Source organism: Malaclemys terrapin, chromosome 23 (genome assembly GCF_027887155.1).
Source record: "Malaclemys terrapin pileata isolate rMalTer1 chromosome 23, rMalTer1.hap1, whole genome shotgun sequence".
Lineage (NCBI taxonomy): Eukaryota > Metazoa > Chordata > Testudines > Emydidae > Malaclemys > Malaclemys terrapin.
The window spans coordinates 15,038,132-15,065,942 of NC_071527.1; the positions used below are offsets into that span (position 1 = coordinate 15,038,132).

Consider the following 27,811-nt stretch of genomic DNA (forward strand, 5'->3'; position numbering starts at 1 on the left):
TGCTGTAAATCTGACCCCTTGATCTGATCCCAAGTACCAAGTTTGTCCAGGTTGCATGCGTGTAATGTGGGCCAGATTCTGCTGTCACTTGTACAGGTGTAAATGTAGTCTAATCCTGCAGGCTCCGGTGGATTTGCAACGATGTCACTGAGATCCGAGGGTGGTCGGCGCTTTCCACATGTGGGCTGAGCACAGGGGGAGGAGAAGCAAATTTGAGTCAGAGTGAAAAATGCTATCGTGGGCCCTGAGCGAATGGAATGCAGCACCGTGCTGCTCGTAACACCTCACAAGGTGGAACAGATTACAGGGTGATGTCTGCCTTGGAAACAGTCCCCGGGCCTTTGCTGCCAGCGCCCCTCTGCGCAGGGGAGGGGATTTCTGAGGTTCAGAAGTTCAAGGAGCAACTGATGGCCATGCACAGACTGAGGCTGTTTACGTTTCCAATTAGCAGGAGTTAAGGGATAAAGTTCCCACATTCCAGTGCTGTATGTGGTTACCCTTGAAGGGGGGAAGGGGCTGAGTCTGCCCCAGAAGAGCTCTCCGGTCTCTGAGCTCACCCTGTACAGAGGGAGTGGCCCCTGCTGCAGCTCTCTGCCTTGTGGGCTGTGACTGGCTCTCACAGACAAGGATTTTTGGTGTGTGTCACTTCCCTGCTTTCTGCTCCATGCCCTTTGGGGCTTGTGGATTTTGCAATGGGCGTCCCATTGGCATTAGCAAAGGCTAGTAGGAAAGGGCTGAAGTCCAGTGGCCCTTCCTTTAGTGCTTTGAAGGCTGCAGCGCCCACTGTTTGCTGGCATCAGGCCTGTATTAACATGGCCATGTTGTAGGAGCTTTCTTATAAACAGCTCCGCTTCGTCCACCTGGCAGCGTTCTTCTGATGAGTCGCTTAACAGAAATCTGCAAGTGGGGATGGTTGGGAGGGAGTTGGGCTCGTGCCTTTGAAAGTTTATCTAACAAGTTATTTTTCCCACTTAGTCTCCTCCCCTCTCCCCCCAAATATCATGACAATCTAGCCTTCTCTTCCTGTCTTATGCTGCAGTCCTCACGGAGGACCAGAGAGCTAACCTGGGAGCTTTCTCAGTCCTTCGTTGAACAGGTTGGGGTTTTGGATGAAGGTACCAAACAGTTACCAAAGAACGTTACTTCCCACGGTTTGTTAGGCTTTCACGTTAAATTGCTGTTGCGCAAAACCAACGTTTTCAGTGGGCTGAATGCAAATCACTTCTCAGTGCTCAGGTTTCACGTCCTTGGTGCTTGTGATGTAGTCCTCTGTCAAGTTCTCCATCCATTGGGTCTTCCAGGAAAAGCTGATAGATTAGACCCAAACTTCTATTGTTAATTTAACACCCTGTTTTTTCCTTTTAAAGAAGCCATGTACCCCCAGTCCCTACTTTTCCATCCTCCTTTTCGATAATGTACAGGATTCATTGTCTTCTACAACTTTTGTTCTCTCCCCTCGTTTGATCTGATCTTTCTGGGGTCCCTGCTAGTGGAGGAAAATATTAGGGTTTGCACCCTCACATTCAGCCTTCAGAGTTCTCCCTGTCTCTGCTCTTCAGTTTGGAGCATGGTCTTTGTAGCCCCTTAAAACCAGATTCTTACGGGACAGGTGCAACCAGTGATAAAATGAATCGAATGGTGGAAGGATCTGTGCAAGGGAGGCTTTGGCATTAGAGGCTAGGGAATCAAGCATTGCATAACTCCACTGTTATCCAGGAACCTAGAGAAGGCTGATTGCGGTGTAAGTCCCTTTTAGGGTACTGGCCTCTGAACAACTCAAGGACTGCTGTGACTGCTTCTGGAGGGGCGCCTTGACCAGCCCCCTTTGCTGCCAGGAGGGGTGACATGGATGATGGAGCTTCCAAGGCAGGGAGAGCTGGAGACTCCTCCAGAGGGGATCTGGCCTCCACTTAATTTATCAAAAAGTGTCTCCTGAACCCAGCACTTTATATAGATTGGTCATAGCGTCTCTGGTTGGTTCCCGCTGCTAAGGTCTGCCCGCTGCTACAGCTAGTGAGGTGACTCTGAGCGGCAGCATTAAAGCGACAGTGGCTGGCTGTCTCTCTCCTCCTCGTTAGAACACCCTTTCTGGTAGCTGTCAAGGGTGTCCTAGAAACACCAGCTCCACAGGTGCTCTGCAGTCAGCCTGCCAAAGCAGGGCTTACCCAGTGCTGGGTTTCCCATGGATGGGGCCCCTTCCATGCTGGGGTCGCCAGTTCAGTGGAACTGCCTCTGGGACCCTCTGCTCTAGCAGATCAGGGTAAATGAGGCTTTGAGATGCAGCTTCCTGATGGCCAAACAGCCCCATGCATGGACACTGAGTGTGCACCACGCTCCCTAGCCTAAGGGAACACGGCGTGCTAAAAGGGGCCGGGGCGAAGTGGTGTTTCAGGGGGAGAATCTCCTGCCCTTTGGTAGCTATACCTTGTACTGACCCCCACTAGCTGCTGACGTTACAATCCTCCAGCAGAAGGGTTCCTTCGTTGTCCAGCCCATGGTACCCAGCAAAGGGAATGCTGCTCCTTTAGGAGAACTTCCCCTGTGCGGATGAGACTGTCCCTATATTAAAGCCCCCACATGCACTGGCCAAGTCCCTGCACCTTTCACCAGTACGGAGACAGCTCGTGCTTCTTACAGGAATATGATCAGCTCATGTCCTCGTTCAGTGTCGACTAGAAGAGAGCCTGGTAAATGGGGAAATAGAACTCCCTCCCCATCCCGGCTGTGTCCTGGGCCTTGGGGAATAGCCCCAGTTCAGCAATTGGTGTAGCTGACCCTTAAGCACAGACAAGAGCATGCTGAGCGTTGTGTCTGATTCTGAGACTACACATGGACTCTGGGTTCTGCTCCCAGCGTACACTGAGCCGTAGCTGCCTGACGCTTTACCACATGCCGGGCCCTCCACTGCTGGCCAGACTTCCCCGAATAAACACGGTTGAGGCAGCCCACAGCTTCCTGAGGGCTTTGGCTCTCTGCCCTGCAGCACGCACTGTTCCAGACGCTGTGTGCCGAGCCTATGATCCCCCTGCAACCAGTGTCCGTACGAATGCCCCGGCCTCTCCCCAACCATCCCTGGATTCTGTCCTTCCCTAAGAATCTCCTTCGCTGGGTCCTGGGAGGATTAGTATTCAACATACTGAGCATGCTGGCTGGGCCCAGCAGCCAATCTCTCTCAGAAGCCCACATACCAGACGCTCCCTTCTAAAGCATGTGCCAGTTCTGCTGTCTCCATCCTGGTAGGGTTACCATATTTTCAGTGTCCAAAAGGAGGACACTCCACGGGGCCCCAGCCCCGCCCCCAGCCCCGCCCATGCCCAAACTCCACCCCTTCCCCAAAGTCCCCGCCCCAACTCCGCCCCCTCCCCTGCTTCCCGCGAACATTTGATTCGCGGGAAGCCTGAAGCAGGTAAGGGGGGGGGGGGAGGAGGCGCGGCCCAGTCTGCCCCCCCCCCCCCCCCCCCAGCGTCTCCAGCTTGGGTCGGCTCGGGCCTTGGGGTGCCGGCCCCGGGCCAGCCCCCGGCCGAGCACCCCTGGCCCGCCCAGCACTGCCGGTCCCCGGCCCGGCCCCCGGCTCGGCCCGGCCCGGCCCCCGGCTCGGCACCGCCAGCCCGACCCCCGGCCCCCGGCCCGGCCCCCCCGGCCCAGCCCCCCCGGCTCGGCACCCCCAGCCCCCAGCTCGGCACCGCCGGCCCGCATGTCCCGATTTTCCCGGACATGTCCGGCTTTTTGGGATTTTCCCCCGGACGGGGATTTGGAGCCCCAAAAGCCGGACATGTCCGGGAAAATCTGTACGTATGGTAACCCTACATCCTGGGGAGCAGCAGTGTTTCCAGTGGTTAGAGCCAGGGGTGTATGTGTGGGAGATCTGGGTTCTGTTTGTGGCCTCGCCCTGACGGACTGTGAGACCGTGGGTATGGCATTTTGTGCCTCAGTTTCCCCCTCTGTGAAATGAGGATAATGATACTGACCCACCTTTGAGATTCTCAGATGAAAAATGCTGCCTAGGTGAAAATTCCTGTCTTCACTTGTGGGGCAGCTGGCTCCGCCCCAGACACCTGTTTGTCCTTCCTAGTCACCAGCCTGGACTTCGGAGTCTGAGTCATCGTGTCAGCTATGGAAAACCGCAGTCCATCTGTACAGTAATGGCATGTGTCATTTACACCAGAACAGCTTCACCCTGCCCCCGCCGATGGCCTCTTCAACAATGACAGCAAACGGAGTTTTAGGCCCTGGGGTCATGATGTGTCTGATTATTGGCAAGTTAATAATTGCTCGTGTCCCTCTGGTGTTCAGAGGCCAACGCAGGTGGCTTGATTCAGATGGTGCCTGCTTGCTTTCTAATTCGCTCCAAGCGGGCTCTGTGACTGGGGAACTCTAGGGAGAAGTTGTGCAAAAAAAGAAATAACTACAGGTGCCCAATTGATCCTGCTAGCAACATTTTAGCCCGTCTCATTGTTAGGGATACGTACCCTGCACACGTGCCTGTGGCTTTTCATCACATGCTGTTGCCTCCGTCTTCTGCTAGACCTGTTTCGAGGTTCTTGCAAGGAGTCCAGGCTCAGGGTAAACTTCTCAGTACCCGGATTGGTGAGCCCAATCTATGCAGCGTAACCCAGCCTGACTGTGTTACAGTTAGCAGCTTTTCCTCTGTAGCATGGAGTTATTTTAGCAGGGATGTCCCTTACCTTTCTGTGCCCAATGGGCTGCTCCACTGTCCCTCTGCTTTGCTCTTGAAACGAGCATGGTTTCTCTCCAGCTCCGTCTACAGTGGAGAGCCTTTTCTGTCCCACGGGGATCCCATAGGGGGCCTGCAGGGTCGTGGTGGTTTGAGATCGATTTCTCTGATTCCAACCATGTGCTGATCCAAATCCCCTTCTGGTGTAAGTCCCCCAGTCTGTCCCTCACGTCCAGTGTCTGCTGTTTGCGTTTTCAGATATTGACTGGCTCAGCAGTCTCTCTCCTGCTGCTTCCCCTGCACGAGATTCCTGTTGTTTCCAGGGTTTAGAGGCATATGATAAACCACCCTAGCCTCTAGAGCCCAGCTTCTATTAATACACCTGCTTGGACTCAGTCCTTCCAATCTGCTGAGAGTGCAGAACACACGCTCCCTGCCCCCTGCAAGCAGCCATGGGCCGCATCCTTACAGAGCGACAGCTTCACGGAGACCCACCAGGAAGGAGAGAGGCTTTCTCCCCTTCTGTTTGTGGATGTGGCTGGGAAGGGGGTTCTGAGGGTGGGTGTGGGTGCGCAGGGGAAGGAAAGGATGAGTTACAGACACATTTGCTCACGTGCACCTCTGTGCCGTTTTGATCTGATTTTTGTGTAGCTTTCCCCTTGAATTTAAAGCCTTTCCAGTCCATGCATCAGGGCCCCTGAAGCACAGACTCGTGTGCGTTATCTTTGAGACAACGAGTTGTTCCCACGTTGGGGAGCCCCTGGGTGCATGTGACACAGTCCCTGTCCCTTTCTTTCTCCGTTTGTCTGGGGGCAGTTTTCGGGAATCCACAAGCTCAGGAATTTGTCACCTTCTCCACTGCTTCAGTGCAAAGTGAAAATAATCCCAAGTGTCCCTCGCAGTTCTCCGGGGAGAGCCGCAGGAAATGGCACTCTCTGCCCTCTGAATTCTGCAGATGCCCAGAACTCCCCCGACGGCTGGGAGAGCGCTGACTGAACACCCCCACAGCTGTGAACTTTGAACTGTTTCATAATAATTAATGGTTCAGAATGGCAATGAGCAGAAGCAGCAGGAGACGGAGAGAAACTGTCTGCTAGTTTTTGTAATCCTGTCATCTTTGCACGGGCACTTAAGGCCTGTTTTTTTTCCTGCAAGTCTGGTCGAGGTCAGGGGGAGCTGAGGCGGATTCAGAACGACTGCAAATCAGGCCCTAAAACCTTTACACCCAAGTACATTGGCTTATTCTTATTTGTGTCTAGAGTAACACCTAAAGACTCCAGCTGAGATCAGGGCTCCATTGTGCTAAACCATGTACAGCCACTGAGGCCAGGTCTACACTATGAACTTACATCGGTGTAACTATGTCACTCAGGGGTGTGAAAAATCCACACCCCGAGCAATGCAGTTATACTGACCTAACCCATAGTGTAGACAGCACCCCGTTGCCACAGCTACCGCTTCTCACGGAGCTCGATTAACTATGACAGGAGAAGCTCTCTCACATTGGCATGGTAGCATCTCCACTGACGCGCAACAGTGGCCCAGCTGCACTGGTGCAGCATTTTAAATGTAGACCTGCCCATAATAAGACACCTCCTCTTCCCAGCTAATCTATAGACCAGGCAGACAGAGGGAGGGAAAACAGCCTCACCCCCCCCCCCCCCCCCCCCCCCCCCCGCCAGCCCTGGAGATGACTGGTTAGTTCCTATCTGTATAGCACTTAGCACGATAGATTCTCTTTCCAGATTGGGCCCTCTAGGCATTGCTGTAATACTGACAGATAGATCTCACAGGAACGCAAACTCTTGCTGCTGTGAGATTAGCACCCGATCAGCTCCTGGGTGCTTGTGGGTATTTCAGGACAGAGAGACTTTCACCAGGCTGGGTATGTTGTAGCCTGCAGTGGCCCATCTAAAAACTGCAAAGTCTGAATGTGACTAACAATCTGGGTGAATGTGTGTGTGGGGGGGGCGTTTATCCCCCGGGTAATGGCAGTGCCTTTAAAAAGCTCCCTGATAGAAGCTGCTTGCTTGTGAGCAGCTAGGCTCAGTTTTATATTTAGCTGGATACCGTAGTGATTCACCTCCCTGTGCTATCAGGTTACGCCTGGGAATCGGCCTGCAGAACAGACCTCTGCTCGCCGGGCTGGGTCCCTTCATGGGGCGGCCCCTGGAATCCTCCCAGAGCAAGGGGAGATCTCGCAGAGCCTTGGAGAAGCAGCTCCCTTAGGAATCCACTCACTGGGACAGCCAGGACAAAGCTGCAGGGTCGAGTCCCAAGCTCCACACGCTTCTTGGGGTTTGCTTGTAAAACTCGTGGAGAGGCATGGACACGAACGTGGTGCCCCTGGAGGGGGGCCAGCCTCTCCTGATGGGTCTGAACGGCATCGAGTTCAAGCGTCACCCCAAGGCCACGAAATCTAAAAAGGCTGTTCTTTTCTTTGAGGTGGAGATCCTGGATGCCAAGACCAGGGACAAGCTGTGCTTCCTGGATAAGGTAGGTCCCTGCCCTGTGCCCTGGGGGCTGGGAGGGGGGTGGCTGCTGTGGTTATTGTGAAGATGCCCCCTGGGCCCTGAGTCATTTCTCAGTGGGGGGGTGGGGTTGTCCCTTCCGGAGTGAAGCACGTTCTCCCCTCCCTTAAAACCATCCTGAAACTCCCAGGTTCAGAGACCCTCCTCTGCCTTCCGGCTACAGCCCCAAGGCATGTGATCATGAGCGATGGGTGCCAGAGCGTGACACCGTGCAGCCAGGTCTCAGCCTTGGGCTTCTGAGCAGGGAGATTTGGCCACCTCGTCCCAGCAGAAGGAAGATCCTTTGGTGCACCAAGGCCCTTGTCTTTGGCCCCTTATGTGCCTTGAGAGGTGGGTGCTGCCTCTGCTCAGGGCTGGGAGCCCCACTGCCTTGCTGAGCCGGGACTGGGGTTTTCGGTGTGTTCAGCGCGAGCCAGCAGGGGTAGGGCTGGTCTTTCAAGCGAGCCAGCAGGGGTAGGGACGGTCTTTCAAGCGAGCCAGCAGGGGTAGGGACGGTCTTTCAAGCGAGCCAGCAGGGGTAGGGACGGTCTTTCAAGCGAGCCAGCAGGGGTAGGGACGGTCTTTCAAGCGAGCCAGCAGGGGTAGGGACGGTCTTTCAAGCGAGCCAGCAGGGGTAGGGCTGGTCTTTCAAGCGAGCCAGCAGGGGTAGGGACGGTCTTTCAAGCGAGCCAGCAGGGGTAGGGCGGAGGGCTCTGGGGACTGACCGTGGGGGACACAGACGGTTTGAGCCCTTTGCAGGCTGGCAGTCGTTACGCACCTTGGTTGAATTTGCTGGGTCTGGGCCCAGTGCCTAGCAGACGGGCACCAGCATCCCAAAGAGCTGACAATGGGAGTGGCCCTCGCTGGCAGCCTTAGCAGAGAGGGAGGGGATGTTGGCATGGGAACAAGCTCCACTCTGCCTGCTGCCCTGGTGCTGCCCAGGCTGTGAGTACACACAGGCTTCCAGGGCTGTAAATCCAGCATCTTTCGTCAGCCTTAACGTAACACAAAATACTCCCATCTGGTGCAGGCTCAGATGCAGGGAGCCCCAGCCGTGTGGCTCTGGCACCTTGGCCACATCCGGGGCTGAATTCTCATTCTGAAGAGGAGTAAATACATTCTTGGCCTGCCTGACTTTGCATGCAGTTCAGGCCTGACCTGTTTACACACACGTGGGTTAATTTGCACTGAGCTGGCGGTGTGTGTTGGGGGTTTTCTTAGAAAGAGAACAAAACACAAACTCTCGGTTTCTTTCGTTTAACAAGCGCCTGCAGTCTGAGGTGTTTGGTGGAGTTACAGCGGCCACACAGAATGTAGCCTAGCCTCGTGCAGTGTGGCCGTTTGTGCTGATTCCACCTGCAACGTGCCGTCCTTCAACCACTTTATCAAATGAGATGGGGAGCCAGCGGGATCTGATGGCTAGAACCTGGGAGGGAGACTGGGGTTCTAACCTGAGCTCTGCCAAAGACTTGCTGTGTGATTTTTGGGCTAGTCCCTTCCCCACTGTGTGCCTCGGTATCCCCCCATAAGATGGGGATAATGCTACTCGCTCGCCTCCATAAAGTACCTTGGTCTGTGCAAAGGTCGGTTCCTCGGAGCAGGGAAGCGCCTTCCTGGGTGGTTTGTACACCTAGCACAATGGGGGCCTTGATCCTGATTGTAGCCCCTGGGTGCTGGTGCAGCATGAACAGCAGTAACGATGGCAGGCACGTGTTTTTAGCAGGGGTTCGCCACGGGACCAGGCTCCCGGGGAACGGGGGGATTCTCTGTCTTTTGGTGCCTTCGAGACAGGCTGCCTTTCTGGACGATGCTTTAGCCAGACAAGTTCCTGGGCTCAGTGCAGGGTGACTGGCTGCCAGTCTGTGGCCTGTGATAGGCAGGAGGTCACATGAGAGGATCCTTTTTTGGGCCACCTGCCAGGAGGGTGTGTGGAGTCTCCTCTCCAGCCCAGCTACTAGAAAGAGGTAACTGGCTGTGTGGTCCATACAGAGGGCTGGGTCCGTGAGACACTCCTCTACCCAAGAACTGCCACCTCACACAGCACGCCTAGGAAGGAGGCCCAAAGGTGCCGTCCACTGCACTTGTGCTGTTGTTCCCTTCCCAGCCTGTGGATGCCCACACGAGCTGCAGCAGCAGCAGCCCAGGTGTAAATACCTCTTCCGCCCCATCACCAGATGCAAAGAGGCTGCAGTGTTTAACCAGACATGCCAGAGCTAAACTTACTGCCATTCCTGTGTGTCCTTCATAGCAGTTGGTGTCAGCTGCCCAGCATCAGAGACCAGCTCTCCCAGATCCTGTGAGACTCACTTCTGTCGTGTTTCCCCCCGCCTCCCGCCCCTCTCCCGTTCTGAGCTGTTCCCTTTCCCTCTGGAGACCAATCTTTCTGTCCTGCCACTGCAGATCTTCTCTGTTTCTGCTGCCCACCTAGGTGCTTCCCATTTCAAGCCCCACTTCTCTGCTGGCACCCTGATTGGTGTTATCCCATCAATCAATCAATACGGATTGATATCACTGGTGCTTGCCCTTACCAAGCTGAATCCCAAAGCAGGGAGCAGCCTCGTCCATGCCCCCAAATCCTAGCTGAATGGACTGACTGCCAGAGCATCAGCGACGGCTTGGAGTTCCCCAGGGGCTGCCCCTGTGACACCTGCAGTCACACTGACAGCCGCTGCTGGGGGAGAGATTTTCCCCTGCCTCGGGGAGGGAAGGGCTTCGGTCAGAACCAGAGCCATCCTGCTGGCTGTGCTGACTGAATGTGTCACCTTGATGGGGTGTCTCCTGGTCGCTGGCTGCCATCTGGGGATCACCAGACACAGCCAGCACCACGAACCTGTGACTCCGTTAGCGTTGCTGCTTTGAAGCGAGCGTCCCCTCGTGTTTTGCAGCATCTTCTCTGCTCAAGCAAAGGAGAGATTAGTTCATGAGCTCGAGCGCTCTCCTGCCCTTGATGTCAGGTGCTTTGGCTAGCTATTGGGGAGGGCTAAAGAGGAAAGATTCCCCCTAAACTCAGCAGGCTTTGAAGTGCAGCAGTGCTGAGGTCAGCAACTGTGCACACAGCACCGTAGGGCCCCCATGCCAACTCTCTCCGGGCCCAATCCTGTGGGCAAACTGGCACTGGTGGTTTAACTTTGTGCCTGGGTGGGTATGATGCCCCTCTGAATAAACCCGGTGTTAGTTGTAAATCCGTTCAGACTGGCAAGGAGGAAGTGGGTAAACTAAATATAGAGACGTGATTAAAATAATCCTGCGATGGGAGTGATCAGAACTCCTTCGTGTGCCCAAGAGGCTACCAGGGGCATTCAGCAGCAAGGCCTAAATCTCTTCCCTCTGCTGAGCTCTGGGCTGGGCGGTGGCCCCTGGGAATTCACTGCTCCCTTCTCAGGTCTCCCACCAAAGCTGGGAAGCGCTGAGTTTCAGACCTCGCTCTCCTGCATATGTGGCAACACAGCAGGGATCAACAGTCCAAGATCTCCTGTACCATGCAGGGCACCACACTTTGCAGAGGCACAGTGCCTGGAATCCCAAACTTGGCTTTTTGTGGGTCCTCTAAAGTGCAGTCTTAAAAAGTGCCCCGCAAAGGGAAATGGGCAGGACCCCTTTTCTCTGCTGCTTTCAATGAAAGGGTGTCTCTGTTCGGTTGAATTACGGGTTAAAAGATTCAGATCTCATCCACTCTGGTATCAGGGGGTAGCCGTGTTAGTCTGTATCTACAAAAACAACAAAGAGTCTGGTGGCACCTTAAAGACTAACAGATTTATTTGGGCATAAGCTTTCGTGAGTAAAAACCTCACTTCTTCGGATGCACTGGCTTACTGGGGGTCTGTGGACGTTGTGACAACCCAAGTACCAAGGAAGTGAAATCTGCTTAATGGAGAGGGGAATTAATTCTGAGACTATTTAAAACTCTTTGGCTTTGTGGATACCTCTTCAGTGGAGTCACTTAGGAGAAATAAAATCTCTTCCTCAAAGATTCAGCAGCCCTGGCTCTTAAGATTAATTGATATTAAGGCCAGCAGGGAGCATTCGATCCTTTAGTCTGACTCCCTGCATAACACAGGCCAGGGAATGTCGTCCAGTTCTCTTCATAGGGCTGGTCCACACTAACCCCCCAGTTCGAACTAAGATACGCAACTTCAGCTATGTGAATAACGTAGCTGAAGTCGAAGTACCTTAGTTCGAACTACAAGTTCCACACGCAGCAGACAGGCTCCCCCATCGACTCCGCTTACTCCTCTCGCGGAGCAGGAGTACCGGCGTCGATGACGAGCACTTCCGGGATCGATTTATCGTGTCTAGACAAGACGCGATGAAGATCGATTGCTTACCGCCGAACCCGGAGGTAAGTCTAGACGTACCCATAGTGAGCTCAGCCAATTTGTGTCTGACTAAAGCATCGTCCAGAAAGGCCTTCAGTTCTGATCTGAAGAGATGGAGCATCCACCACTCCCCTTGGGAGTTTCTTCCAATGGCTCCCCCGCCCCTAGTGTTTAAAGTAAAATGGTGCCTCCTTTCTAATATGGGTTTGTCTGGCTAGAGCTTCCAGCTGTGGGGCCTTGTTCTGTCCTAGGCCGTTAGCTGGGACTTGCCGCAACAGCAGACTTGCTTCGCCTCATGTTTAGCCCGTCAGATACTGCCACCTTCCGAAGTGTCAGGCTGCTAGGGAGGGTGGGGGTCTCCCATGGATTACTGTTTTCACTTGGCATGTGGGTGCCCTGGATGTGACCCTGGCTGTACGGTTGGGGGGGGGGGGAGGGGGGTGGCGTCTTGCTTTTGCAAAGGAACCTAGTGGTTCCTCCGCTTCCCAGCATCTCTGTGAGCAGCACAGACTTGAAGCATCCCGGCACTGGAAACTAAGACAGGGGAGGACGGCGTCTGAAACTTTCTCCAGCCCGCCCTGGACTTTCCATAGGGCATCGTGAAGTAGCAATAGTGATCTAGCAGGAACATCCTGATGCTGTGGAGACAGCAGCCACCTCCAGAGAGAGAACTCCAAGCAGGTCCCTGCCAACAATAATGATCAGCCCTCCTGCGAGGAGCCGATCTCCATGTTACAGTGGAAGAACCGAGGCGCACAGAGGAGGTCGCACAATGAGTCAGTGGTAGAGCTAGAGAAAGAACCCAGGAGTCCTGATGCCCCCCCAGTCCACTGCTCTCTAACCACTAGCTAACCTTGCCCTCAAAGGAACTGAGGAGTAAATCTTCGTGTTATTTAAAAGGGAGTCTCTGCTCTGAAAATTGGCTGTAAAAATGGCCTTTCCGTACTGCACAGTGCTGTTCCCTGTGTGTGTGTATTGGACGGAGTCAGAGCTCCTGCCAAAAATAAGTTCTGGCTGCTTCTTGCTCCTCTTACCCCTGGAGAGTCAACACAGCTGTGGGAGAGGCAGCTGAAGTCTGTCTTGTGCATCGTCACCAGCACTGTTCCAATCATTCACGCCTGGACAAACCGCTAATGCGTTGGCGTGGGCGTTGCCGAGGGCAGTCGCAATGACGACTAGTGATGCATGAGAAGGAAAGAACCAGCTTGATTCTCTGATCCCAGGAGGCGGGGGCTAAAGCCATCTTGTGCTGTGAGCCTGTTGGACCTAGAGTCGCTGAGAGATGGCGGCTGTGCGGCTGCATGGGGGCCATCTTGCAGAGTCCCTTTTCAAAGCAGAACTGTCCTTTCTGTGGGTGTCAATCTCTTACTGACCTCAATGGCGGTCCTGCCCACAGAACTAGGGCAGGAGAGAGCCTTATAGTGGAGCACTCTGGCTCGGTCCTCCAGCCAGTGCCCCGTTTACTTGATTTCTTTTTTGCACTGTGCCAGGTGATTGAAAAGGCATTAAGGAACCCATGAGCTCCCACAGCACATTCTGCCTTGCGCTGAATGTGGCTTTATTTTACTTGTCCTGATTGTTTTGTGCCCCCTTTGTCTGGATACACAGAAGTCAATCTCAGGCAGCCGTGTGGCCTAGGTACAAAGGGCACAGCACTGCCACCATTTCACTCTGTACCTGCTTCCCCTCCCTGTGTCTCAGTGTCCCAGTCGGTGACATGTGGCTGCTGACACTGCCCCACCCAGCTCCCAAGGGTGCTGCAAGGACTGATTGACTAATCCCCGGTTGCAGACGGGGTGCGCTGCAGACGTGCTGAGCATCCTTGTTCATGTGAGGAGGATCTCTGATGCTTAGTCACTTTGCTGACTTGTAAATTTCATTAGCCTGGCCAAGTCTAATCCCACATAAACTTTCAGCCAGGCTGGGCTCTCGCCATGGTCGCAGGATGTAAACCCCTGGTCCATGCTCTGGAGTACTCGCAACACAGTCCCGCAAGGGCCAGAATGACTCCTCCTGGCCCCGCAACGAAACGCACAAGTCCAGTTCTGCTCTGAGCAGCTTCTGTTTGTTTGGGTTCCTTTGATTTACTCTGGCTGGCTGAGAGCTTTCTCAGGTGGGAGCCAGGTCTCCCCACTGTGGGAGTGGCCGTCCGCTGTTGTAGACACCCTACACCCGCACCTGCTTGGGTTAGCTGGGTTTGCAGTGGGCACAACCTCCTTAAATGTAAGTGTCTGGTCCGGCGGTGATTCACAGAACACCCTTTAGCCCAGGCACTGTCAGCATTTTGGGATCCGCCCAGGGAGGACACTGGGACTGAAGGTGGGAGGGGTCCTAGAGGAACAGAAGGTTCCCAGGAGCTGTGTATGAGAGCTGTCCCTCTCAGTGAGGGAAACGGATGAACCAGCGCGAGGTGCAGCAGAGTGCTGGTCTGTGACCAGCTTCACCCAACTGCTGATGGGCACGGTAATACACAGCACTGCCTCGCATCCGACCCACTGGGGAGCGGGACGTGGACTCCATGCCTGCCAGGATCGGGCCCAGAGCTAGCGTGGGAGAACAGCCCTTCCCTTTGAAACCATTTTCCTAACTCGGAGTCTTGCAAACCCTGAGAGCAGCTGTGCTTCGACCGATGTACAATGACTATCAGAGCAATGGCCCGGTTAGTCCAGTATCCCAGCTGCATCAGAGAATGGAGCAGGAAACACCCCAGTGGAATTACTTGTCCTTGAAAGAGCTTCCTTCCTGAGCCCTGTGAGTTGGTGCTGACAGCTATTAGATGTGTTATGGTAGCAGCGAGAGGCTTGTTGTATTAATTTACACGGAATAAAGGGGCCCAAAGAATCAAAGGTGTTAACATGACCCGTCATTGTCCAGCATTAAACAATGTTAAACAAGGGGTGGGATTTGGCAGAGACTTCAGCCTGCATAGTACCCTGGCAAACACGCCATTAACAATCCTTTTAACATTGTATTAAAGATAGAGAAAAGAAGGAAAAACAGTTAAAGCATTTGAAATGTAAAGTAGTAAGCCAGGCGTTCATTTCAACAGCATCCCTTGTTCCCTTCCCCTTTAGCGGGACAGAGTTTTTAGGAGGAAAAACCCTCTTGTCTGGCAGTCACTTAGTTGGTATCAAAATGGTGATAACTATCCTTTAGGGGGAAAAGAGAAGAAGTGAGTTAAGAATGGGCTGGAGCAGTTGGTGAAGGCCGATCTCATTTCCTTTATACCAAAACAAGACAAACCCACAAAAGGGGAGAGAAAAGAATAGCAAAGAGAGAAAATGCAGCTTCGGTCTCTGGGGTTGGCTCTCACTTGTCGCGTCACTGCTGGAGACACACGGGGCCATCACACGCTCTGATTAGCCACTCCGAGACCTGGCAAACTTGTACCAGCATCGGGCAGTTCAGGGCATTGTGTTTAGTTGCCTCTCTCTGGTCACAGACTCATAGTTGTGTTGCAGAATAAGCAGTTGTGGCCAGCTAAGCCAGACTTTTATTAGACAGAAGGCAAAAGAAGTAAGAGGGGAAAGAGAAGAAATAAGGTGGGGAGGGGGGACAAAGGGTCACATCCCAGGTGGTATTTGGGATTCAGCCAGAGCTGGTGGAATTGGCGATGTCGTCTGGCTCCTTCTCTCTGGCGTGGTCTAGTCAGGACATCTCTCAGGATCCGGAGTCTCAGGAGATGGTGCGGGTGGCAGCTCACTCAATAGCCAATTTTTTCTCCCCAAAATCTTTCTTTGAGGACCCCAAAGGGAGTGGTGGGTGGAATAGCCCAGCCCCTCATTATTTTGTCCACCGGTTAGACCTGGTTGGTTCACTGAATTCTGGTCCCCCACTTTTCATGTTTCCCCGGCATGATCTTAACTGTCCTTGAGTTACCTCGGGAGCCCTTTTTGTTGGGATAACTCAGTGTCTCTCTTTTTTTGCACCTTTTCCCATCAGCATATATTGTTGTAGGTTATTGTGACATCTTATGAACTTTTTGCTCCCTTTTAGAGAGGAGCTCCCAGTTAGGCCCAATTATTACAAAAGGCCCCAGCTGAGATCAGGGCCCCATTGTGCTGGGGAGAGAGTCCCTGCCCCAAAGAGCTTCCAGTCTAAGTAAACAAGCTAGGTTGGGTGAGGAGGAAACGAGCACAGAGCGGGTAAGTGACTGCCCAAGGTCATATGGCAGGTCAGCGGCAGAGCTGGAAATAGAACCCAGGTGGCCTGTGTCCCCACCCTGGTCACTACCACGCGCTGCCTGTACCACGCTGCAGCTGGAGGAGAGCTTGTGTATCTGTTTTCTATATACAGAAGCTCAAAGCATCAGGGCACCCCCCAGCCAAATCAGACCCTCCCCTGGGGAGCAGTTTGCCGCTGAGCCGTGCCTGGCTGCTGCCACTGGGATCCCTCTAGGGTTTTATTGCTTGCTTTGGATTGGCGGCCAGGTCGAGCTCTTTCCGGCTTGCGCACCATGGTCCAAACTGTTAACCGCATTCCGACCGCGGAATCTCTATTCCTGGGGCAGTGCGAGGCCCAGGGAGAGCCCGGCTCGACCTGCGAAGCTTGCTGGCGCGGGCAGCAAAGAGAGCAAACTATGAAACTGAGCCCGTTGTATCGGCACGCTCCAGGGGCAAACACAGGGACCCCAGTGCTGCGCTGTCCCTTTGGTCAGAGCCCTGAGGGTCGAGCAGAACCTTGGCAGAGTTCACGGAGTCTCTTCCCAGACCCTGGGGGTAAGGTTATGGGGGCTGGGAAGTCTGTGGCCACGCTCCTGCTGATGTCCGTGGTAGAGGATCGGGCCCTCACTCTGTGCCCCTGGGTCTGTGGTCACTGCTGTCTGCTTCTCTGCAGGTGGAGCCCAATGCCACCATCGCCGAGATCAAGAACCTCTTCACCAAGTCCCGTACGTATGGCGTGAGCTTGCTTGTGTCGGCCCTGCACCCCCCCCCCCTTCATCAGACTCCCACCCTCTGCTCACTGCCCCCTCCGAGTGCCGACCTCCATGGCAGTTGAGGGTGCGTAGTGCCCTGCAACACTGGGCCTTTGCACCCGAGCTGCCTGGCATGTCCCAGGCGCTAGAGCAGAGCCAGGGCTCAGCTGCAATGGGCGTACGGAGAGGGCCCTTTCTCGAGGCAGCTGAGCACAGACAGACCTTGTGGTTCTCCTGACCTCGCCCCTCGCCAGTGCTGTCTAGTGTCAGCCCACTGGGCCCCAGGCCTGGCCTGTGCGGCGGTGGAGCAGGCTGTGCTGTATGCCACATGAGCGCAGGAAGGTATCGAGTATTTGGAAGGGGAAGGGGAAGGGGAAGAAAAAACAGGTTCCCACGGGAAGCCGCCACTTCTCCTGAAAAATGTTGTTTAGTCAAAAATCCAATTTTCCGCCGACAGCCAGTTCATGATGGCAGACTTTGACCAGATGTTTCTCACCAGGTGGTGAGAAACATCTGTAGCCTGCTGCGTTTGTAGCATCCTCTGGCATTTCGGTGCTTGGCCAATGGGCTTGGAGACCCATCAACAGCGGGAGCCACCAAGGCAGGAGCGAGCCGGTCGCCTTCTGCCCTTAGCAAGGTGCCTAAGGCCCAGCTCAGTCTTGTGAGTCTCCACGTGGATGGACTTGTCTCCATAACAGCAGCGTGGTTTGGTGCTGATCAGTTGGCACAGTCAGGGATTTTGGAGCCCCAGGGTGAGACCATTGTCTCTGCTTTTCTCTCCGCAGATCCCCAGTGGTACCCAGCCCGACAGTCCCTCCGCCTTGACCCCAGTAAGTTAGAGCGCCATGTGGGTTCTGACAGCTGTTGCTGCGTCTGTTCCCAGGCGCGCCTCTCTGCTGCTGCTGATCGGGTGCCCCATGGGTGGGGAAAGCGCCTGAGGGGAACACGAGCCACAGGGGCCTGTGGGGCAGGTGCTGACGCTGTTTCGAAGGGCGAGAGATCTGATCGACCACCAAAGGACTAGGGCTCTAGGAAGACCCAGATTTCTGGGGAAGGGCCCTGTGGGCTTCCCAGCTTGTACACGGGGGAGAGCGAACCTCCGGGATCACAGTGCTCTGCCCTGCAGCAGGGGCGGTGGTTCATTCTCCACATGGCTTTCATGGGGGTGTCACTGTGCTGCAGCGAACAGGAGAGCGCGGCCGTGTTTCAGGGGGCTGGGGTCACTCGGGCACATTGCCATGGAACCAATGCCAGGGTAGCAGATTGCATCAGCATCCCAGTTGGCGCGGCCCCCCTCCCTTTGCCCTCTCTGAGTCTCCGCTCTCCTTCCAGAGGGGAAGTCCCTGAAGGATGAGGACGTGCTACAGAACCTGCCGGTGGGCACCACGGCCACACTGTACTTCCGGGACCTGGGTGCGCAGATCAGCTGGGTGACGGTGAGCAGTGGCAAAGGTCTTCCTGAGAAAGCCCCCCCTGCCCATAGCACCCCCCTGTGCTCACAGGGCACTTTGCCTTTCAGGTTTTCCTCACCGAGTACGCTGGGCCCCTGCTTATCTACCTGCTCTTCTACTTCCGAGTGCCCTTCATCTACGGCCCCAAGTATGACTTCACCTCCAGCAAGCACTCGGTCGTGCAGTGAGTATCTGTGATTGCATCTGCTTAGCCTGCACTGGGGCTATGCCCTGGGATCTGGGTCTTCTCCTGAGCTGTTGGGGGCAAAGACCCTGTAGAAAACCTGAGCCCTAGGAAAACAAACAGATGGGACGTGGATCCCACTCCTGGAGGGGCCCTGCCTCCCGGGCCAGGCCTGCAGCCCCCGGGTTGGCCTCCTCTCCAGAGCGGGATGAGTGGGGAAGAGAAAATCTCACCCCTACAGGGACGCGGTGCTGGTCGGATTCCCTGCTGGCCTCTTCAGGCAGTCTGGGACCTGGCCGTCATGGCAGCCACTGGATATTCAGCACATGGACAGGCCATGGAGAGGGACTGGGGACTGCCAAGTGCTCTGAGCTGTTGCACCGGAAACCAGTTGATTCCTGGCAGGAGGGAACAGTTTAAGATCCCCAGAGCATCTCCTTGTGGCTCATCAAGGGAGCTCTGCTTTAGACTCCAGCATGGCCCCCATCTAGCCCTGCTGGCGAGGAGCCTTCGGGGGAGCTGGCAGGTGCTCTCTGTTGGGACGCAGGGGACTTGCCTGCTCAGAAAAATTCCCTAGTGGGGAATGTACTCCCAGCCCGTATCCCAGGGGCATTGGTACCCACTTGCACCCTTGTGCCTTCCCTTCCAGCCTGGCCTGCATCTGCCACTCTTTCCACTACATCAAGCGCCTGCTGGAGACCATCTTTGTCCATCGGTTCTCACACGGGACGATGCCCTTGCGCAACATCTTCAAGGTGAGCGGGGTGGAGGGGCAGCACCGGGCAGACAGCAGGGCCTGGGGGCAGGTGAAGTGAAGTGAGGTTCGGGGGCTGGGCCAGCGGCTGCCCGGGGGATCCCTTTGACTCGTCTCGTTAGTGGAGCCTGTATGAAAAGAGCATTTCCTGATTTGTCTCTAGAATTGCACATACTACTGGGGCTTTGCAGCCTGGATGGCGTATTACATCAACCACCCGCTGTACACCCCACCAAGTAAGTGACCCCTCGCCACTGCCTTGCTGCTCTCTGTGCCCTAGAGGGCGCTGTGCGATTCCAGCCCTTCTCTCTGACTGACAGATCGCCTTTTCCACTGCCTTGCTTCAGTGCCCTCTCCCCCCTGCTTCCATGAAAGATGTGCGGGTATCCCACAATGCACAGCGGCTGCCGCACAACACTCCGTTTTCCCACAAGGCAGTGTGTCTGCATGGCAGGTGGAAACACTGGGATCCTACCCACCGTGCACCATTCTTTTGCTGATACAACCATGTGGTCACAAGGCACCAGCACAAGCAGTCGAGTGTGACCACATTTCGCAGAGATAGTTGTGTCGCAGCACTGTGCCGGCAGACCCGTCCCTGGCCCAGCGTCTTAGCGTAGCCAAGGTCTTAGAGACATGGGGCAAGTCCAGGCTTCAGGCTTGTCTGGCTTGTGTCTCTGCAGGACGTAGTGGTGACTTGGAGGTGTAGGTTGGGAGCACTGTCAGCCCTGAATGAAGGGGGCTGCATTGTTAACACAGGGGTTTTCTCCCAAATATGCTAATTAAATAGTTGAGTTACAGCAAACACAGCCCAAGCCGGGATAAATGGCTGGGAGCTGAACTCAGCCTGGGAATAGGGTGCAAACGTTTAACAAGGGGGGTAACTGTCCCTTGGAACGACTCGCTCAGCGGCACATGGAGACTTCAAATCGTGGACGAGTTTCTCAAAGCTCCGCTGTAGCTCGGTCACGAGTTCTGGGCCAGGTGCTGGTGCAGGGGGAGGGGCTCTGGCCTGGGCTAGGCAGGGGTCAGTCTGAATGGGCAGAACGGTTCCTCCTGCCCTGAAATCTGAGACGTCAGTTTTAAACAAGTGGGCGAAAAATTGTTTCCCTGTCAATCTCGTTTCCTTGGCATCTCTAGTCGTAAACTCCCTCATTCCCCAGCCGTCCCCAGAGCCCCCCTGGGGATCAGACCTGACAAGCTGCAGCCAGTGTTTTGTTTAATTAAAGGCCTTTTGTCCCTTCCTGCATCGTAAAGGGTTAAAAACCCAAATGAAGAAGCCCACACTCTCCTGCTTTGCATGTCACCTTCCATCGAACCTTCCTCCACTCCTGCAGCAACCCATGACCTCGATTCCTTCCCTTCATCTCCATGCGCTGATATGAGTGTGGTCCAGTCGCCCCACGGCGTCTTGTACCGTACCCCCTGCCCAGCGACTTCACCCCCCCTTGCTCGTTCATGTCCATTACTCTAGCTGGCTCTAAGTAAGAAGAAGTGGGGCCCTCCCCGGGACTGCACTCCCCTCACCCTTAGAGAGGAGGGGTGAGCAGGGAAGGTCGCCACGCTGCCTGGCCCTAGGGGTGTTCATCTGGTATCTTTCATGGGCACTTAACAGATCCACCCCACCCTTGCTATGAATTTTTGTTTCTTTCCGAGCCATTATTGCAGTAGGGCCTACGAACACCAAAGCCGCGCGCTCCCGCTGCTGACCATGTGCTAGCACGTTCCCTATGCAGACACCAGGCTCTGACCCTGTAAACCCACCCCTAGCGCCCTGTGAGATGAGTGTTCTTCCCCCCGCCCCCCGTGCCAGGCTAACCTCTGCCCTTCCCCTCCCCCGCAGCCTACGGAGACGAGCAGGTCAAGCTGGCGCTCATTATATTCCTGGTAAGAACTGCCCGTGGCAGGGAGGGGAGCAGGGAAGGAGGCTGCTCAGCTGGGCTTGGGCAGGAGTGCCAAGGGGGGTACTCCGGGGGTGTGTCCACTGGAGATGGGCGTGTGTGCAAAGGTGGGGGGGAATGAGGGTGCCAGAGTGTGGGGTTGGGGAGAGGGAGGGATGAGGGTGCCAGGAGGATGGGTGGCGGGTGGCACTGCAAGAGTGCTGCCAGCCAATGCCCTTCCAGGCCCACGCCCCTCTGAGCTGATGGGGGATCCTGCCACTGCAAGGGGGGTTGAATCCCCAGCCAGGGAGAGGGAAGGGGGTTGCTGGGACCCAGGGCACTGATCGCTCCCCTGCTTCCTCCCCAGTTCTGCCAGCTGGGGAACTTCTCCATTCACATCGCTCTGCGGAACCTGCGGCCGGCGGGTGAGTGGGGGCGGGGCCCCGCTGACCCTCCAGGGCTTCAGTTGCTCAGGGGTGACGGGGCAAGGATGGTCAGTGCGAGGGCAGCCTGAGGGTGGGGGCAGGGCCTGCTTGTATCCCTGGCTGAGGTATGGGGATTGGGAGCGCGCTCGGGGTCCGGGGCATAGTCTGAGTGAGAATCTATCCCCCCCATGCCCCTGGCTCCCGTTCACAGAGGGTTCTCCTCCTTGCTCTCCATCCTCCCACCTCTCCAGAGTCTTGCTAATGCTTAATGTAAGAAACACAGGAGAAAACCCCCTCTCTTCCTCAGGCCCCCTATAAGCATCCTAGGGGGCAGAGACGGGCAGCGATAGACAAGTGTCTCGCTAAACCCCCACGGCTTTCCCGGGTTGCGGAGGACACCTGCGTTCCCAGTGCAGACGCCTCCGTCTGGGTGCTGGTGGCTCCAGTGACTGGTTCATAGCAGTGTCTGGAACGGCCTGGCTGGCAGATCCTCGGTCTCCAGGCACAACCACCATGGAGGCCTCAGCCTCTCTGGGCAGGACGTGGCACCCTGACTGGGATGTGGCTGTCCCAGATGGGTGTAGTCCCAGCAGCCGGGGAGGGGGTGGGGGAACTTTCTGAATGAGTCCTGGCCAGCCTGGCACCCTGCCTCTTTACTGCCTCATCAGCCCCACGTGTCAGATCAGCCCCGATGGTGCCCAGTGCAGCAGGGCGGGGATGGGGGAACATGCCGTTGCCTCGGGCTGCAGGAAGCACTGGCCTGTGTGTGAGTGGAGATCTGCCGCATATCGGGGAGCTGCAGCAGCATCTCCCAGAACGGTGTCTGACAGGGCTGTCTCCCCAGTTCCCGCCGAAAGCTGATCCCACTCCCCGGGGGGGTCTCATTGCTCATGCGAAATAAATCATGCTGCATTTCTGCTTCTCTCCCTCCCAGGCTCCAAGACGAGGAAGATCCCGTACCCCACCAAGAACCCCTTCACGTGGCTCTTCTTGCTAGTGTCTTGTCCTAATTATACCTATGAGGTGAGCCCCGCCCCACCTGTCCCCCCGCCAGCAGCAAACTGGCGGGTTCCCTGAGCCAAGGGCTGCCTGGCACCAGCCCGCCCTGGTCCACAGATCTTGTTCCTGGTCTCCATGAGCGGCAGCTGCCTCCCTGAGACAGGCAGCTAGAGAGTGACCTTCTATCTGCCTCCTGCTTGGTGTTAATTAATAACGAGCTTGTGTTCCTCATCCCCATGGGGGGCCCCAGACTCCACAAACTGTCTGTGTATGATCTCCACTGTATTGGAACATTCATCCCAGAAATGCAACCGTCTCTGGGGTGGAACTCAGCAGCGGCTTAACAGCCGCACAGCTGAACCCGTTAGGGCAGGAAGCCAAGGAGAATGCCCTTGTCTAACTGAAACTGCAGGGGGAATTCAGAAGGTGGCAAGACTTGAATTTGACTGGGAAAACCGGGAGTTAACGGCCCTGCTTTTGGGAAAAGTGTGTGTGATAAGAAATAGCTGGGACCTTGCACCCCTAGTGCTATGCTAAGACATTGGGGTCAGCCCTGACTGAGAAGGGAGAGCGCCCCGGCTGAGGTCCCCGCTCTGCTCCCTGCAGGACGGCGCCCCCTCGCACTGTACTGGGGTCAGCGCTGACAGAGAGCAGAGCGCCCCCTGCTGAACTCCCCCCTCCACGGCCTGCAGGACAGTGCCCCCTCGCGCTGTACGGGGGTCAGCGCTGACAGAGAGCAGAGCGCCCCCTGCTGAACTCCCCCCTCCACGGCCTGCAGGACGGCGCCCCCTTGCGCTGTACTGGGGTCAGCGCTGACAGAGAGCAGAGCGCCCCCTGCTGAACTCCCCACTCCACGGCCTGCAGGACGGCGCCCCCTCGCGCTGTACTGGGGTCAGCGCTGACAGAGAGCAGAGCGCCCCCTGCTGAACTCCCCCCTCCACGGCCTGCAGGACGGCGCCCCCTTGCGCTGTACTGGGGTCAGCGCTGACAGAGAGCAGAGCGCCCCCTGCTGAACTCCCCACTCCACGGCCTGCAGGACGGCGCCCCCTCGCGCTGTACTGGGGTCAGCGCTGACAGAGAGCAGAGCGCCCCCTGCTGAACTCCCCCCTCCACGGCCTGCAGGACGGCGCCCCCTCGCGCTGTACGGGGGTCAGCGCTGACAGAGAGCAGAGCGCCCCCTGCTGAACTCCCCCCTCCACGGCCTGCAGGACGGCGCCCCCTCGTGCTGTACTGGGGTCAGCGCTGACAGAGAGCAGAGCGCCCCCTGCTGAACTCCCCACTCCACGGCCTGCAGGACGGCGCCCCCTCGTGCTGTACTGGGGTCAGCGCTGACAGAGAGCAGAGCGCCCCCTGCTGAACTCCCCCCTCCACGGCCTGCAGGACGGCGCCCCCTCGCGCTGTACGGGGGTCAGCGCTGACAGAGAGCAGAGCGCCCCCTGCTGAACTCCCCACTCCACGGCCTGCAGGACGGCGCCCCCTCGCGCTGTACTGGGGTCAGCGCTGACAGAGAGCAGAGCGCCCCCTGCTGAACTCCCCCCTCCACGGCCTGCAGGACAGCGCCCCTATTAAATCAGCAGCAGCCATTAGCAATCACCTGTGCTCTGCCTGGCCCAGCCCTGCATAGCTCCTGGAGTTAATGAGGCGACATGGCAACAAATGCCCAGCTTGGCACCACCAACAAAGCCACGGGCCTGAAGCCAGCTCCAACTCGGCCGTGTTGGTGATGCTCACAAGGGGTTTGGGTGTTCAGGGGCTGTATCTTCAGCTAGCCCTGGGCTCCTGAGAGCGCGTCCCTGTGCTGGAGTGCCACTCACCCACCAGGAAGGGACCTTTCCCTGCCCGGGCTGGCAGCCGCCTCGTGTGTGCCCAGCCACCCCTTCCTCCAACTCAACTACTGCCAGGGCTGGGGACTCCCCATTGCAGGTCCCCCGACTGCCCTGATCCCTGGTGTAGGTGAGGGGGTGAAAGCTCCCCCTGCCAGTCCCATCATCCCCAGCACCCTTATTCCTGCCCTAGCGTCTCCCTCCCCATAGGGGGCACAGTGTGGGGGAAAGATTTCCCTTGGGAACTGGCCCCTTTGACTCCACTTTCCTTCCAGCCCCTGGGCATTAGGTCACCCCTCCAGGGGGGCACCCGCACCCCCAGTGCTGGACAGCCCCTCCCCACGAGGGTCTGAGATTGCTCAGCTCTCAGGGGCTGGGCGGGCCTGGCCTCCCTGCCATTTGAGTCCACATTAAGGAAGGCACAACAGGCTCCTCACAGAGAATGCAGTGCTGGACCTGTGCCCATTCGGAGGGAGCCCTTCACCGGCTAGGCCCGAGTCCCTGCCTCCCACTGCCACGTACGCTCTGGGCATGCGGCTTGGGGCTCTATGGGTTAATAATGCGTGGTGGGTGGGGGCATTGCTCTGTGTCACAGGGTCTTCACAACAGCCCAGGTCTAGCAGGGGGTTGCAGGTCAGGATAGAGGGGCCCTGGCAGAGCTGGGCAGTGGAGGGAACCCAGGGTTGGGGTTGAGGGGCACTGGCAGAGCTGGGGGAGGGAAGCCCAGGGCAGGAGCAGCAGGTGGGCACTGGAATGGGGTTGCCAGCATTAAATGCATGCCTAGCTGGTGAAGTCCTGCTTGGCTGAGGTAGCAGGCTGAGGTGCCCTGCTGGAGCCCAGGATGTGCCTGTCACAGGGCCCGGGCAGAGGCCAGTCCATCTTCCCACGGTCATTCTCCCTGCCCATGAAAGCGTCAGAGCTGGGGCCTGGCAGGGGACCTTCGCGTGAAGGCGAGTGCAGGGGAGTCTTAGCGGCCGTGTCACCGTGCCCCTCCGCCATGTGCACAGCTCAATTGTCTTCCGCCCCCCCTGCCCCCTCACTCCGGCTCAGGTACGATAAAAGCCCCAACGTGGGTTGCTGAGCTGGCGCCCCTAGCGGGTGGGGAGATCTGCTGCTGTGCCGCAAATGGCTCCGTGAACTTGAATGAGCGCCCCCTGTCTGTGAGTGAGCGCCACTCGCCAGGCCTGGGCTCCCCTGTGCCATGCGGGGGCGGGTTCTGCCCAGCCCCTGGCTTCCCCAGCGCTAACTGCAGCTGCTTCTCTTCCAGGTGGGCTCCTGGATCGGCTTTGCCATCATGACTCAGTGTCTCCCAGGTGAGTGTGGTGTGGGGGAAGGAGCCAGGGCACAGGGACGCCACATTGTCTCCCCACAACATCTGCGGGGCATGGGCCAGGCGGGTCTTGCCTTCTTGCTGCCAGGGCCACCTAGCCCTGTTCTGGGGGAACAATAACCCCCTACATGGCCAGCGATATGGCTCCCAGCATGTCACAGAGATCATCTCCCTCTCACAGGGGGAAACCGAGGCACAGATAGGCCAAGGCACCTGCCTGAGTCGTTGTCATAGACGGGGAATAGAATCTAGGAATCCTGACTCCCAGCCCTGCCCACTTGACCACACTCAAGGAGTTTGGTGGGTGTCAGCCCAGTTCCTGGCTGGGTTCACAGCCCACCTCCCCAGGCTCCCTGCACTCGAGGCTCGTCCTGGTGCCCGGCACTGAGGGACCCGTCCCGGTCTGCAGGGAGTAGGCGAAGCAAAGACTGCAGCGTGGGCTGCCCTGCAGCCGAAGTGTGAGCTGCTTTCCCTGGCATCCGCTGGCTGCCTTTTCCCGGGAGTGGCACTGCCCAGGGGCCTCCAGCCTATCAGGCGGGAGCCCCCTGCTGCTTCCTCGGGGAAATGCAGGTACCTCATCTGGTGCAACACTTGGTTCTTGGTCCCCTTGGAGGGAGGGGGAGGGGAGCCAATGGTAGGGGCAGCTCTCATTTTAGGCCCGAGCCGAACCGGATCCAGGCCCAAGTGAGTCGAGTCCTTTTTCCAACCTGACCCTTCGCCCTGAACCTGAGTCAGTGTTGCTGCCTCCTCCAGCCAGGAGTGGGAGAGGTTGGTTCTCAGCTGGGCCCAGGGCACTTGGCACCATGACTGTGAACCTGGGTCCTGCCAGCCGTTACTGCAGTGTGAGAGGCGCTGTGACTCGTGGGTGCCCACACAGCACAGCGAGGAGCGGGCCCCAGGGCACGCAGTCATGCCAACCCCCGTGGCAAGAGGAGAGCTGACCCGCAAGGTCCTTTTACCTACCCAACCCCTGGGGGGGGGCAAGGGAGTGCCCCCCCTAAATTCCTCACCGCTTCCCTCTCTGCCTACAGTGGCCCTGTTCTCTCTGGTCGGCTTCATCCAAATGACCATCTGGGCGAAGGGGAAGCACCGCAGCTACCTGAAGGAGTTCCGGGACTACCCACCCCTGCGCTCGCCTATCGTCCCCTTCCTGCTCTGAGCCGCGGGGGCTGCTGGGGCTTCGTGTATCTGTGCAGTCCAGGGAGGAGCCCATCCCCCACATCTGGCCAGCTGGCACAGGGCTCGGGGGAAGCTGCCCAAACTCACCCAACTCCTCCCTGCTGGGTTTCTGCAGCTGCCCCTGTGCTCTCTTGGGGGGGGGGGGTGTCCCCACCACCCCCAGGGAAGCCAACACCCAGCCCTGCTCAGAGTCGATGCTCTCCTCCCGCTGCGCCATGCACCCAGATCTACAGCCCTGCCTAACTGGAAGTGAACCCAGGGAGAAGCTGGAGCTGCCTCTGGCTGGATGCAGCCACTCAGAGCTGTGGCCTGGAGGGAAGGACCCTGGCCCCAGGCACCTGCCAACGCAGCCTGATCCCAGAGGGGCTGAGCGCTCGTGCCCACGGTGGAGCTGGTGGGAGTGGCAGGTGCTCAGCCCCCCCGGAGACCAGGTACCAGCTCAGGATCAGAGGTGCCTCATTTCCGGCTCCTGAGCAGGACGAGAACTCCTTTCTTGGGTCACATCTCCGTGGCAGGGCCTCAGGGGGCGAGTCCTGGGCTGGGGCATGGGCCCTGTTCAGCACCCCTCTCCTTCGCAAGCTGCCCAGGGGCGAGTCCTGGGCTGGGGCACGGGCCCTGTTCAGCACCCCTCTCCTTCGCAAGCTGCCCAGGGGCGAGTCCTGGGCTGGGGCACGGGCCCTGTTCAGCACCCCTCTCCTTCGCAAGCTGCCCAGGGGCTGCTGCAAGACACAGCTGGGCTCTGGCTTCTGCCCTGCACCCCAGCTGAGGCTGGCAGGGTCTGGTCAGGCCCCCAGCCCCAGGCTGCCTTTCCCATGCGCCCTGCTGGCCCAGCTGTTAAGGGCATCCGAGCCTGAGCAGGCCCCATGGGCAGCGAGTTTGCAGATGAGTGTTTAGAATGGTGCTGGCACAAGTGGGAGTCGGACCTGAGGCATGTTGGGGGAGGGGGGGGGGTGAGCCAGGAGTGGGGTGACGAGAGAAAGGGGAAGGGCACTAGCCCTGTGTAGGGAAAGCCAGGGGCAGCAGATCAGGATTGTGGGGCACTGGCAGGGCTGAGGGGGCAGGGGGAGCGGAAGGGGCAGGGCTGTGTGGGGGAAGCTCAGCGGGCAGCTGCTTGACTCAAGCCAGCGCCGTTAATTGTAAGCACAGTAAAGGTTTTTCTTTTGTACCATTCTTCTGTTCCGTACTTCCCCGGGCCGCTGAGCGGCTGCCCTGGCCCCCTGTCCCAGGCTGGAGCTCAAGCCTGGCTGTGCCGGGAGGGCAGGGGGCAGAGCAGGCTCTTCTAATAAAGACGGGGGGTGAGACCCTTCCTGGGCCCAGCCCAGCTCCCTCCTTCACGGGCTCCTTGGCAGCTTCTGTGTCCTTTGCTCTTA

General features: G+C 57.2%; 1 protein-coding gene and 1 long non-coding RNA gene across 3 annotated transcripts in view; one reads left to right on the forward strand and one right to left on the reverse strand.

Moving 5' to 3' along the window:
• LOC128828126 (uncharacterized) overlaps positions 1-4,999 on the reverse strand; it is a 32,751-nt gene extending 27,752 nt beyond the window's left edge. The window contains exon 1 of the long non-coding RNA XR_008443162.1: positions 3,973-4,999. This is a non-coding gene — a long non-coding RNA (uncharacterized LOC128828126). The remainder of the gene's footprint in view (positions 1-3,972) is intronic.
• TECR (trans-2,3-enoyl-CoA reductase) lies at positions 1,095-27,789 on the forward strand. 2 transcript variants are annotated; one of them, XM_054012498.1, is made up of 13 exons: positions 1,095-1,115; positions 7,121-7,171; positions 16,338-16,389; positions 17,202-17,246; positions 17,749-17,852; positions 17,936-18,051; positions 18,701-18,806; positions 18,969-19,041; positions 20,649-20,692; positions 21,053-21,110; positions 22,045-22,133; positions 25,200-25,245; positions 26,294-27,789. In XM_054012498.1, the coding sequence occupies exons 1-13, from the start codon at positions 1,110-1,112 to the stop codon at positions 26,419-26,421; spliced, it is 918 nt and encodes a 305-aa protein (XP_053868473.1). In that variant the 5' UTR covers positions 1,095-1,109; the 3' UTR covers positions 26,422-27,789. The 2 variants fall into 2 exon arrangements, with proteins under 2 accessions (XP_053868473.1, XP_053868472.1); XM_054012497.1 differs by lacking the exon at positions 1,095-1,115 and having other exon boundaries at positions 6,817-7,171.
• The last annotated feature ends 22 nt before the right edge of the window (positions 27,790-27,811 follow it).

Bases quoted from the DNA above. Each gene is read 5' to 3' on its own strand.
- TECR (XM_054012497.1), top strand. From the start codon at position 7,001: ATGGACACGAACGTGGTGCCCCTGGAGGGGGGCCAGCCTCTCCTGATG. The intron at 21,111-22,044 runs GTGAGTGGGGGC...TCTCCCTCCCAG, and splicing joins GCGGAACCTGCGGCCGGCGG to GCTCCAAGACGAGGAAGATC. The intron at 22,134-25,199 runs GTGAGCCCCGCC...CTTCTCTTCCAG, and splicing joins GTCCTAATTATACCTATGAG to GTGGGCTCCTGGATCGGCTT.